General features: G+C 40.0%; 1 protein-coding gene across 18 annotated transcripts in view; it reads left to right on the top strand.

Moving 5' to 3' along the window:
• Positions 1-13,813, top strand: part of ANKRD26 (ankyrin repeat domain 26) — a 189,839-nt gene that overhangs the window by 31,777 nt on the left and 144,249 nt on the right. For 16 of the 18 annotated variants that reach the window (XR_012156802.2, XR_012156803.2, XR_012156804.2 and 13 more), the window contains exons 6-9: positions 89-237; positions 6,715-6,765; positions 11,898-11,931; positions 12,024-12,096. Coding sequence is in view for 15 of the 18 variants with exons in the window: in XM_073328178.2 (XP_073184279.2) it covers positions 89-237; positions 6,715-6,765; positions 11,898-11,931; positions 12,024-12,096 (307 nt within the window). In the remaining 3 variants the exon portion in view is untranslated. The remainder of the gene's footprint in view (positions 1-88; positions 238-6,714; positions 6,766-11,897; positions 11,932-12,023; positions 12,097-13,813) is intronic. The other 2 variants (XM_073328172.2, XM_073328177.2) reach the window with 2 other exon arrangements.

Raw genomic sequence — 13,813 nt, 5'->3', positions numbered from 1 at the left:
TTGTTATAGTAAATATGATATATTTAAATGTCACATTACTATTTCCCTAATGTGTTTTCTTTCTTTCTTTCTTTCTTTCTATGGGTAGTCTTAGTAAACAACTTTCTGAGTATGCCAACTGGAAAAATGTAGAAAAACCTTCTCCAAACAATACAAAAGGCATGTCGGTGTTTAGCAGTCCAGACAGGGTTGGAGATGTTGGTTTTGCTTTGGGTGCACCTGCTACAGATAAAGAAGGTAGGATTGTTAAAAAAATTCAATTAAATGAAGGGTCAATAACTATTTTACTCACACATGCCTTGTTAAAACTGTTTTTAATCATCCAGCGAAGGAAAGAGAGTGACCAACCTAGGAAGTTTTGTACTTCTCTCGTTAGTTGGCTATGGATCTCAGCAGATTCTTGTTGCATCTCCTATGGCTGGTTGTGATCTGTCTGCCAAAGGATTCCAGCCTCCTCCCCACCAGATCTCACTAGGATATATACCAAAAAATACTGCTGTTTAAAAAAAAATGCGAACTGAAATATTATATTTGTTCAGGCAAGTAATTTTTCCTGCTGCTTATTCACTTCTGATGTGGTGAATCCGCTTACAGGAAACTGCAGATTAATCCATACTTTAAGTCAAGCGATTTCTTCTTTCTGCAGTAAGGAAGTGATAAATAATTCAGTATAAGAACACATGGCTCTCTATTTGGCTTCCACTGAATTTGTGTGTGCGTATATATGTGCACCCTTAAGTAGGATGTTTAAAATAGAAAGAGTGGGTTAACTTTTATTTGTCACCTTCAGTCACAGTTTTCTGTTTCTGTCATAACTAAGCTGTTGTGAGGTTTTTATGATATTACAAAGTATTATGGCTTTGTGTAAACAAACTCATAAACAGCAAAAATACATTTTCTGTGTATACTTATGTCCTTTAAAATAATTAGGTACATTGTTGGATAGAGCTTTGCTTTGTTTTTGATTCTTACATATCATTTTGTAAACTAATGTTTAATTTAGTCAAGTAATGCACTGAGTAGAAACACAAATTATGAATAGTTACATGATCAGGAAATTATATTAAATATCTTTATATGGCAAAAGAATTTATTAAGGAATTTACAAAATCTAATCTACAACTACAAGCCTCTCACGCACTAGAAATAGATTCCATAAACAAAACTTATTTTCCCACCTTGAAATCCCCCTTTTCCATGTAAAGTACAAGCAATATAAATCACTCAGGTTTATTATTTTAAATTAAGATTTCATATTGTTAATGATATTAATACATAATCTGTAAATGTAATAATGTGGTGAGTGGACAGAGCTGATATCATTCAAATGCAGCAAATCACACAATTTTTGAAAATTTTGAGGAAGTGTGTGAGTAAAGCAAAACACAACAGGGTCACCCTTGCTCTCCTTTTTCCTTCCCAAAAGGCTAAACCAAATTTAGGGCCAAATCTTGTTCCAGCCCTGCTCACTGGCATAGAGCTGAACTCCTTGATCCTGCCTGATTCTGTATGTGGAGTACTGTGTGTGCTGGTATCTTGAAGAATTAAATCTTGTGTTTACGGGCTCCACACACCACCCACACACAAATCAAATTGTAGCTCCCTCCCAAAAGACTGTGACGTGGCTCCTGACCTTGAGGGTTTGACGGCAAAAAGCAGTGCACATGCCTACTGATCCTGTAGTGACAGGTCTCATGGCTGACAGTCACACATGGAGTTTGTGTGGCTCAAAGAACAGTACCATCTTATAGTTCGAAAATGGAGCTACTGGCTGGGAGGAAAGGGTGAACAATTGGGCCAAATAACACCTCCATCTCCTGGGCAATTATTGTCATCTGTGGAACCACCTGGTATTGCTGTTACAGATAAACAGAACATGAGTGAAGACTTATCGAACTGTACATACCTGAATAAAAACATTACAGTTGAGAGAAAAAGGCTCAGGGAAGAATATACCATCCCCCCAATTTACTGAGCCCAGGTCTCAAAGGTTCTTTTTTCTTCTTTGGTTGTGATGGCACTTAAATAATCTCCCTGGACCACTTCTCTCCTAATGTTGCATCTCTGAAGTGGTTAGTGCAGGTGTGTGATGGCACTGACCTGTGCAGACGCAGAAGGGTTGTCTGGAGATGTGAAGTTTATTTGAGTTCTTGGGCTCCTGAGCAGCTCTAGCAATTGTGACTAGAAAACAGGCATGGATCCTGTTCTGCTTACTCAGGATCATTCACACTGTTGCAAAGCCAGAATAATCAGGAATTGGGATCTAACATGCTTCCTATAAGAGATTGGAATTTGGCTTTTGAAGTCTTTTCAATGAAAATAAAAGGAGGTAATTTCACCATTTGTCCTTAGTGGAGAATATGCTATTAGATCAGCAGTTTGTCATATTCTAGTATATGCGGGAAATCTCACGGTCCATTTTGGTCAATTTCACTGTCATAGGATTTAAAAAATCATAAATTTCATAATTTCAGCTATTTCAATCTGAAATTTCAAGGTGTGGTAAGTGTAGAGGTCCTGACCCAAAAAGGAGTTTTGGAGGAGTCGCAAGGTTATTATAGTTGGGGTTGCAGTACTGCTTCCCTTACTTCTGCACTGGCGGTGGTGCTGCCTTCAGAGCTGGGCAGCTGGAAACCAGTGGCTGCTGGCAGGTATCCCAGCTCTGAAGGTAGAGTTGCTGCCTGCAGCAGCAGTGCAGAGGTAAGAATGGTATGGTATGGTATTGCCACCCTTAATTCTGCGCTGCTGCCTGCAGAGCTGGGGCCTCAGTCAGCAGCCACCACTCTCTGGCCACCCAGCTCTGAAGGCAGTGCAGAAGTAAGGGTGGCAATACTGCGACCTCCCTAAAATAACCTTGCAACCCTCCTGCAACTCCCTTTTGGATCTGGACTCCCAATTTGAGAAACACTGGTTTTCCCCCATGAAATCTGTATAGTATTGGGAAAAAGCACACAAACGACCAGATTTCATGGGAGGAGACCAGATTTCATGGTCCGTGATGCGTTTTTCATGGCCATGAATTTGTTAGGGCCCTACTCATTAGCCATTCTGAGGCTGCTGTGTTTCAAGCACCAAGTCTTTATTGTAGTGAAGGGCTGTGGTTGTCTCTTCCTTGTTTCTTCTTTCTTTGCCTTTCTCTGTTTGCAAACAGTTGTTAGTAATGAATAAAGAAAGTTTCTGTAAAGAAACACTTTGCAGGATTCCTTATCTCAGGGCTGATAAACCTCCCCTTTCTCTTAAGGTTTTTTTGGCCTTTGTAGGTTGGATCAGGAGCTAGGTCCTTACTAGCTGTTGAGCACCACCCTCTACCTACTTTAAATAAAAGAAAAGGAGTACTTGTGGCACCTTAGAGACTAACCAATTTATTTGAGCATAAGCTTTCGTGAGTTACAGCTCACTTCATCGGATGCACTATGTCGCAAGGTTATTTTAGGGCACTATGCATCCGATGAAGTGAGCTGTAGCTCACGAAAGCTTATGCTCAAATAAATTGGTTAGTCTCTAAGGTGCCACAAGTACTCCTTTTCTTTTTGCGAATACAGACTAACACGGCTGTTACTCTGAAACCTACTTTAAATACTGTTCTAAAAACAGCCATGTAGGTTTTTTTGACCAAGTTTGTCAGAGGAGCTCCCCACAGGAGTTTGCTTCATCAGCTGTTGTTCTGTCTCTTTTCTGGATCCCAATGATGCCTCATTGTTGTATCCTTTCTTATCTACACCCTGCTTTCCAGCTGGGTCTGGTCAGGTGTCTAGGTGGTGTTTCAACACCTACCTTTTTTAAATGCCTGCTTTATTGCATGGACGTCATTAGTCTTAAGACAAGGAGAGCTCTGAACATACAATATACCTGAAAATCAGCCATACGTATCTCAAGTTGGGCATTTAAGAACTGAAGTACCCCAAATTAGTGAACACTTAAAACAGTCTGGGCCTTAACTTTGTACATCATGGTCATTCTCATTTGTAAGGTAAGGGAAAATGATAATAAAAACATAAATTGGACAAAATGGTTAAAAAAAATTACATTTTTCCCCAACCAGCTCACACATTTTTAAACTTCTTTAAGGTCCAGAAACTGCACTATACTGGCAAGCCAGCACAAGTGGTTGTAGGATCAGAAAACTTCCTTTTTATTTTCCTGGACAGATGACCTTAATTAAAAGAAATAAAACGGAATGAGATTTTAATATTTCTCTTTAAGAGCTATACTCTGTAAAATATGTGGAAAGTAGAGTGGCTGTAGTTTAATTAAAAGATTTTGTGGGGGAAGAAAGCATATTAGGAATTAGAGAAAAAATTGATGAGGTTCAAAGACCAAAAAATGCCCTTGCATGCCACTTTATTTCCTTACATTTATTTATTTCCTTACATTCTTCTACCCTTTTGCCCTTCTTGTTGGAAAAGATGTTCAGAAAACTTGAAATTCTTTTTGCATTTTAGCATGTCTGTTTTAATGTTTTAAATTTTTATCAAAACAGTTCTTAAATGTACTGTTTTGATTCATCATTGCCAGATTCAGTAAAAACTCCATTTGGGCAGAAAAATATTTGATTAGAATACAAACCGTGTACAGGTCATGACAAATTTTGCTAATTTTTAATATCATTTTGTAATGTAAATTAAGCTAATGTTTTACAAATTGTGATTGATTAGGCACTACTTTATCTCAGAGCCAGTAAACATTATTTATTTTGTTTATTTTTGGGATCCTTAATGTGTACCAAATTCACGGCTGTGAAAAATGCATCACAACTGTGAAATCTGGTCTCCCCTGTGAAATCTGATCTTTATTATACAGATTTAATGGGGAAAACCAACGTTTCTCAAATTGGGGGTCCCAACCCAAAAGAGGGTCATGGGCGGTGTGGGTTGCAATGTTATTGTAGTGGGGATGCAGTATTGCCACCCTTCCTTCTGCACTGCCTTCAGAGCTGGGAGGCCAGAGAGTGGCTGCTGGCCAGGCATCCAGCTCTGAAGGCTGCATGCTGCCAGCAGCAGCACAGAAGTAAAGAGTGGCAGGGTCATACCATGCCACCCTTTACTTCTGCGCTGCTGCGATCAGAGTTGGGTCAGCACTCCCACAGTTACAACACCATGAAATTTCAGATTTAAATATCAGAAAACATGAAATTTATGATTTTTAAAATCCTATGACTGAAATTGACCAAAAGGGCTGTGTATTTGGTAGGGCCCTATTAATGTCCCTTATTTTTTCCTTATTTAACTGTTTAGTCTCTTTTTAAAAGTCTTTAAAAGACTGTCAAGTAGATTAGTCACAAGATAATTACCAGATTCTAAATTCAAAGTTCACTGCTCTGTCAAAGAAAAAATATAACTTTGAAAGGGCATCATGTTTATAGTGCTTGCCAAATAGCATGGTCATGTTCCCCTGCTATATCTGCAACTGCAGTTACAGTAATTGATGAAGTAACTAACGTTGGCCAGTTTTCCCTTTCCGTGGGAAAACCCACTGCAGAGGCATGGGGAAGAAAGGCCTGTGAGGGAACCTGGTGGTGTTTCTTCTGAATTTCATCTGCCCGCACCTCCCCACTCATGAGACGTTCAGTCCATGGTTTCCCCTCAGGTTTGCGTAGACCTTGGGGTTGTAGCAGAGTCATAGGGTCTTTTGTGTGGAAGTGCAGAGCCCCTGCATTGGCTCTGGGATAGCTGCCTCATTCTGATTTCTGCTTATGGCTACCTCTGGAGTTTTTTCCACAGCATGGAGCATTCTCAGAAAACTAATATAGCTCCAGTATGAATTACTTTTTTCAGACTAATTCCTGTGAAATTGGAGGTCAATGTGTGTCCTGCCCCTGTCCCCACCACACCTCTCCACACACTGTTCACTCTTCCCACTTGTGGGTCTGGAGTAGGAGGAATTCTCTCACCATTTTCACATGGGTCATGGACCAATATATGTAAAGAGGATCCCCTCCAGGCCCAGATTTAGGACAATAGGTAGGTCTTTTTATTATTTCAGGTGTGCACAAATAAGAGACGCTATTTTAAGGTGAGCTGCCTTAAAGCTACAACTTTATTAGCAAGTATTAGAAACATACTTAACCATGCCTATGGGGAACTGGTCTCAAACCATGTCACAACTAGAGAATGTGCCCTGATCCAAAGTGCCGGAGACCTATGCATGGGATCCTCTGGACTATGGAGCTCACATATTTAGCTTGCTGGCACAGACACATCAGCAGCTTTGGAGCACAGTATTTGTGAAGGGAATTTAGGCCCTCCAGCAGGCAAACTTTATTGTACTGCACTGATGGTTTCCCTGCATTCCATGTATATGGTGAAAATAAACATACCTGCAGTACAAGGAATGGGTGCTTATAGAAACATAATAAAATAGTTTGTGACAGACTAGAATCACATGAGTTCAGGGAGGCAGGGATTAGAGATTGCCAGTAGTAAAGTACAGATCCTGATAGAGAAATGTTTTTGTTTTAATATTGAATTGAGGGTATTTCAGATTATGGAGAATAAGATGAAAATTAAACTTATTGGCACGGTATTAAGAGTCTATACAAGTAGCATTTCTTGTTTGTTTTCAGCACTATCATAATTGCTCAATAGATTAATAACAGTCAGTAGTTGTGTATTTCTTTGTTTCATCTTCATATATGTATGTTTCTGCTTTACAACTTTATTTTCTGATTTCATTGTTTCATCTGTCCTTTCCATGCCTTTCCCTAAATGGAAATAGAAATGCAACAGTCTCCCAGCCAGACATCAAGAACAAGAGATTCAGGGAAAGGTATTCCATACAATAAGACTTCCAATGTGAAAATACCAAATTCAAGTGTTTATACATATTTGATGGTTATTATTTTTGTGTGAATTCAAAAGTCCTTTAATGGCTTGATTTTACTTTTTAAATTGTTTTTTGTGGTGGTGATGTTATAGCTTTTGTTGTTTTGCAAATATTTAAGAACTAATTAGTCAGTTCTGGCATTCGTCATGTAAGAGTGCAGAATGTTGTGTGTTAATGTGTGTTGTAGCGTGACATTAAGTAATAGGGTGTTCTTATTTACACCTATTAATTTGATATTACTACAAACGTGAGATGGGCCTGAGTCAAAACAGTGGATATGAGCAACCCTCAAATACAGTTTGGATTTAGATCAAACACTTTATGGCTGGTCCAAACCAAATGCAAGGGTGTCTGAAACACCCAAAACTTGCAGCATGAATTTGTTTCTTATCTTCTAAAGAAAAATCATAATTCATTATTGTTGTAAAATATGTAACAATTATAGGTAACCATCAAGAATTGAGAACATTTTCAATTTAAATAAATGGATTGCAACAATAATAATAGACTCCCAACAGAAGTGGAACCCATTAGTCAAGACTTTCTACTTCATAGCTGCCCTTTCTCCTTCAATAAAGAGACAAATTGGTTAAAAATACATAATTTATGGGAATTTGTGCAAAATCAGGATTTTTTGTTTGTGTGTACTATAATCTTTTGGAAAAAACAATCAAAAATTAAATTTTCTCTGTCATTTTAAAAAAATATTTTGTTTTTGAAGTCAACTTTTATAAATAAAACTTCTGATTTTTTTAAAGGCATAATGTGACTAAAAGACTGATCAAAATTGCAGTGCAAAAAAGAAACATTTTTAAGAACAACCAACAAACTACATTATAGGTTTCAGGGTAGCAGCCGTGTTAGTCTGTATCCGCAAAAAAAACCAGGAGTCCTTGTGGCACCTTAGAGACTAACACATTTATTAGAGCATAAACTTTTTTGGGCTACAGCCCACTTCAGCAGATGCACTGAATGGAACATATAGTAAGAAGATATATATATATATATACACACACACACATACAGAGAAGGTGGAAGTTACCATACAAACTGTAAGAGGCTAATTAATTAAGATGAGCTATTATCAGCAGGAGAAAAAAACTTTTGTAGTGATAATCAAGATGGCCCATTTAGACAGTTGACAAGAAGGTGTGAGGATACTTAACATGGGGAAATAGATTCAATATGTGTAATGACCCAGCCACTCCCAGTGTCTATTCAAACCCAAGTTCATGGTATCTAGTTTGCATATTAATTCAAGCTCAGCAGTTTCTCGTTGGAGTCTGTTTTTGAAGCTTTTCTGTTGCAGAATTGCCACCCTTAAGTCTTCTACTGAGTGGCCAGAGAGGTTGAAGTGTTCTCCTACTGGTTTTTGAATGTTATCGTTTCTGATGTCAGATTTGTGTCCATTTACTCTTTTGCGTAGAGACTGTCTGGTTTGGCCAATGTACATGGCAGAAGGGCATTGCTGGCACATGATGGCATATATCACATTGGTAGATGTGCTGGTGAACGAGTCCCTGATGGCGTGGCTAATGTGATTAGGTCCTATGATGGTGTCACTTGAATAAATATGTGAACAGAGTTGGCATCGGGCTTTGTTGCAAGGATAGGTTCCTGGGTTAGTGTGTTTGTTGTGTGGTGTGTGGTTGCTGGAGAGTATTTGCTTTAGGTTGGGGGGCTGTCTGTAAGCGAGGACTGGTCTGTCTTCCAAGATCTGTGAGAGTGAGGGATCATTTTACAGGATAGGTTGTAGATCTTTGATGAAGCGCTGGAGAGGTTTTAGTTGGGGGCTGAAGGTGACAGCTTGTGGCGTTCTGTTATTTTCTTTGTTGGGCCTGTCCTGTAGTAGGTGACTTCTGGGTACTCTTCTGGCTCTGTCAATCTGTTTTTTCACTTCAGCAGGTGGGTATTGTAGTTTTAAGAATGCTTGATAGAGATCTTGTAGGTATTTGTCTCTGTCTGAGGGATTAGAGCAAATGCGGTTGTATCTTAGAGCTTGGCTGTAGACAATGGATCGTGTGGTATGTCCTGGATGGAAGCTGGAGGCATGTAGGTAAGTATAGCGGTCAGTAGGTTTCCAGTATAGGGTGGTGTTTATGTGACCATCGCTTATTAGCACAGTAGTGTCCAGGAAATGGACCGCTTGTGTGGATTGGTCTAGGCTGAGGTTGATGGTGGGATGGAAATTGTTGAAATCATGGTGGAATTCCTCAAGGGCTTCTTTTCCATGGGTCCAGATGATGAAGATGTCATCAATGTAGTGCAAGTAGAGTAGGGGCATTAGGGGATGAGAGCTAAGGAAGCGTCGTTCTAAGTCATCCATAAAAATGTTGGCATACTGTGGGACCATGTGGGTACCCATGGCAGTACCGCTGACTGGAAGGTATATATTGTCCCCAAATGTGAAATAGTTGTGGTTGAGTACAAAGTCACAAAGTTCAGCCACCAGGTTTACCGTGACATTATCGGGGATAGTGTTCTTGACGGCTTGTAGTCCATCTTTGTGTGAAATGTTGGCGTAGAGGGCTTCTACATCCATAGTGGCCAGGATGGTGTTTTCTGGAAGATCACCAATGGATTGTAGTTTCCTCAGGAAGTCAGTGGTGTCTCGAAGATAGCTGGGAGTTCTGGTAGCATAGCACCTGAGGAAAGAGTCCACTTAGCCAGACAATCCTGCTGTTAGAGTGCCAATGCCTGAGATGATAGGGCGTCCACGATTTCCAGGTTTATGGATCTTGGGTAGCAAATAGAATACCCCTGGTCGGGGTTCTAGGCATGTGTCTGCACAGATCTGTTTCTGTGCTTTTTCAGGGAGTTTCTTGAGCAGATGGTGTAGTTTCTTTTGGTAATCTTCAGTCGGATCAGAGGATAATGGTCTGTAGAATGTGGAGTTAGAGAGCTGCCTAGCAGCCTCTTGTTCATATTCCAACTTATTCATGATGACGACAGCACTTCCTTTGTCGGCCTTTTTGGTTATGATGTCAGAGTTGTTCCTGAGGCTGTGGATGGCATTGTGTTCAGCATGACTGAGGTTATGGGGCAAGTGATGCTGCTTTTCCACAATTTCAGCCTCTGCACGTCGACGGAAGCAATCTGTGTAGAAGTCCAGAATGTTGTTTCGACCTTCAGGAGGAGTCCACGCAGAATCCTTCTTTTTGTAGTGTTGGTAGGAAGGGGTTAGTGGGTTAGTATGTTGTTCAGAGGTGTGTTGGAAATATTCTTTGAGTCGGAGACGTCAAAAGTAGGATTCTAGGTCACCACAGAACTGTATCATGTTCGTGGGCCTGGAGGGACAAAAGGAGAGGCCCTGAGATAGGACAGACTCTTCTGCCGCGTTAAGAGTATAGTATTTTTATAATAAAAATATTTTTAAAATGGAAAAAAAAATTTGGGGAAATGATTGTTTTTGAGAGTTACTCTTTTGGAGAAAAGGTCAAAATTCATTAAAAATATTTGCACTTACCTCTTATTCTTATTCTTGCTAATCAGAATTTTTTCAGTGTTTCATCTATGCCCAGAGTTGAAGTTACAACCATTCAGGCCTGTCTAGCAAAAATGACACAGTAGGTGCAAAGAGTAAGGCAAAATATGAAACTTCTGCTCAGATTATGAAAAAATAATCATCAGTGTACCAGCATTTTGGAGTTATGAAGAATATAATTACTGTCATAGTAAAACAAGTTTATTTGTATTTTGTTTGGTTGTTTGTAGAACAGAGGACATGTATGCCTTGAGATGAACTTGGCCTATGCTTAAGTAACTAACATGTTGCTGTTAATTTTCAGTTTCCTGACTTTATTATGTTTATATCAGTCTTTTGTTTAAGACTGTTAATTGTGCTTTGCTATTTGATTTCCATGTTAAGAAGTTTAAAAAAAATTCTTCATGGAAAGTCACAAAAGGCATATTAATTTTGTCTTTTAAAATAAGAATTACACGAGTTAATGCACAATGATATATCAAAAATCAATTTTTCTGAACATAGAACAGTATTTATTTTCTGATCCTGGAAATTCCAGAGCTCCCTCAAATCTCATTAAAGTCAGTGGTGTTGGGGAATCTCAACCATTTTCATTCTAATTACAATGTCTTGGATATCACACTATGATAAAGTCCCAAATCCTGCACACATGTAACTATGTTCTTAGTTTTATGAACAGTGTGTAGTTCCATTTATTTCTATTCGACTACTTGCAATTTGTAAAGTTAAGCACGTCTAAAATCTTCAGAGAGTCATTGCTGACTAATCTATGGGCCCAATCTTTGGGCGTGCTAGAGCTGGCCTCGGAATTGCTGGGAATGGGGACGCATAAGTGGTTTTCCACCATCTTTTGGCCTCCCCAGTCCTGGGGGAAACATGGATCTAGTTTGGCCACTGATACATGTTACTGCTCTTCCACTAGCGAAGTGTGGTTCAGTGCAACATGCTCTACTCACATCCTTTCTGTTCCTGTAATGCTCCTTACTCAGAGGGGTCAAGAGTGGGTGATGTAGAGCAGGCCCAATCAGCTTTACACCACCTGGCAATTTCCCTACACAAGGGTACTGCTCTCCATTCCCTATGCATTACCAGAGTAATGCAGAGAAGAGAGTGGTGCTGCGGACATAGTCCAGCATATGTCAATGTATAGCCCATACTGTAAATATAAAAAAGATAAGTTTCTATTTATATGAATTGCCCACAATTCCAAATTTTATAATCTTAGCAGTTTTACTTCCCTTTCACCACATCATGCCCACCAAAAATGATTAACTATGTTCCAATTGTTTGGAACTTAGTTTCATTTTTAAATTGTATGTCATATTTTGAACATAAGTACAAAAGTGCTTACCAAACTGAAGACCTTATTTGTTTCATCCTTTGAACATACAGATTTTTTCAACTGATAATAGAAAATGTATTTACATTCATACTACCCTTGATTAACATGTCTATACTAAGTTTCAGCCTTGAATTACTTGTCGGTTTGCTCATGCTAAATATTTTTACTTACCTTTGGCAGCTTCCAAGTCTTTTGCTTTTGATGCTAAAATTATTAATTTCTTTTTTATTTTAATTAATATTTGAACAGTTATAGATGACCTTTCCCAAGGAGATTCAGTAAGGTAAGATTTAAAAAAAAATAACATATTTTAGCAAATCGTAGAGAGAGAGAGAGCGCACCACTTATTATTGTCTTATGTTTTTGTTATTTAAGAAGCTCTAAAAAAGATGAAGGGGATGACAGCTGGCTTACATCAGAGGAGGAAGAACTAGATTTTACGCCTAAGGTATCATACTCTTATGGAAAAACATTTCCTAGATATAAGAGGAAGCATATATCCTTTTTTTTTTTTTTCTTTTAACATTTGGGAGATTTTAGCAAAGATTATTTTTTTGCTGTGATTGAGAGACTTTACTTCTAGTCAGCCATAGTGCAAGTTTTCCCAAAATACAAATGCAGCTGACCTGATCTTCACCCTTTCCATTCCCACCTTGAGCCCCTTCTAAAAAGACTTTTAGTTGTGGCAGAGTGTATGAAGATTTTATGATTTGGATAAATATTCAGTAGATGATGAGATAAAGACCACCTCATATATTGTACTTATTTCTGCTCATTTAAACCAGGGTTTCAAGAGAATAAAGGTAGTTCTTTAAACCATACAATTACCTCTACTCCCTTCCAGAATTAAGAATTTGATCTTGAACTGTAGTACTTTTATGACAGGGTAACAGTGCATTAAAATGAAATTATTTATTTGCCTGTTGTTCTTTCCATCAGACATTTCTTGTACACAGTTCCACTTAAATGCTTCACCATGTTGACTGGTTCCCATTTCCTCAGCAACAAATTAATTGTTCCTCAAGTGGGCTCTGTCGATTACTCACTGAAGTGGTTCTACCTTCTACTTTGTTGTTATATTGCTCATGCTAACCTCGGGGTACTTAAATGTCCTCTTTCCTGGTGCTCTGATCATGTTCTTCCACCCCACTCCTAAAATACTTTTACTGGCTTTCTGATGATTTATCAGCTTCAAACTCCATTACTTCAACTTTAAGCATTTACACAGCTCGCCTTGCTTGCTTCTCAGCTCTCATTTCCTCTATAGTCCCACTCTTCGCCTTACTCTCTGCACACTCCTGCTGCTTCCATATTGTCTTTGTTTCTCCCTCTGTGACTCCCACTGTTTTTCTCATTGTCTTCCAACTTAGAATAGCCTCTTTTCTATGTAGCTAGCTATTTTCAAATCTCATTCAAACTTCCAGTCCCTTCTGAAATCTAATTTCTTCTGGTTAGTCTCTAATTTATAATCTTGAGATTGGTTTTGTCTATTACAGGGGTGGGAAAACTATGGCCCGCGGGCCAAAATGTTTTTATCTGGCCCTTAAGGTCCAGCCAGGGACTGGGGTCTGGGCCTTGCCCCACTCTGGCACTCCAGCCAGGGAGCAGGGTTGGGGGTTGGCTCCACGCGGCTCTGAGAAGCAGCGGCAATGCAGCATGTCCCCCCTCCGGCTCCTACACGTAGGGGCAGCCAGGGAGGTCAGCGCACTGCCACGGCCCCAACTGCCACCCCCGCAGTTCCCATTGGCCGGGAACCACAGCCAATGGGAGCTGCAGGGGAGGCACCTGCAGACGGGGCAGTGCGCAGAGCCCCTGACCACGCCTCTGCGTAGGAGCCAGAGGAGGAACATACCACTGCTTCCGGGAGCTACTTGAGGTAAGTGCCGCCTAGAGACTGCGCCCCAACCTCCTCCCTCTGCCCCAGGCCTGATTCCCCTCCCACCTTCCGAATACCTCAGTCTCAGACCAGAGCACACTCCTGCACCCCAAACCTCTCATCCCCAGCCCCATCCCCCATATCTTAGCCCCCTGCCCCAGCCCGGAGCCCCCTCCCACACCTGAACTCTTCATTTCTGGCCCCAGTGCGGAGCCCTCATCACCTCCCGTACCCCAACCCCAATTCTGTGAGCACTCATGGCCCACCATACAATTTCCATATCCAGATG

The sequence above is a fragment of the Lepidochelys kempii genome, chromosome 1 (genome assembly GCF_965140285.1).
Source record: "Lepidochelys kempii isolate rLepKem1 chromosome 1, rLepKem1.hap1, whole genome shotgun sequence".
In the NCBI taxonomy this organism is placed as follows: Eukaryota; Metazoa; Chordata; order Testudines; family Cheloniidae; genus Lepidochelys; species Lepidochelys kempii.
Note: the sequence above shows the minus strand (reverse complement) of the source record. Positions and strands in the feature narration are given on the sequence as shown.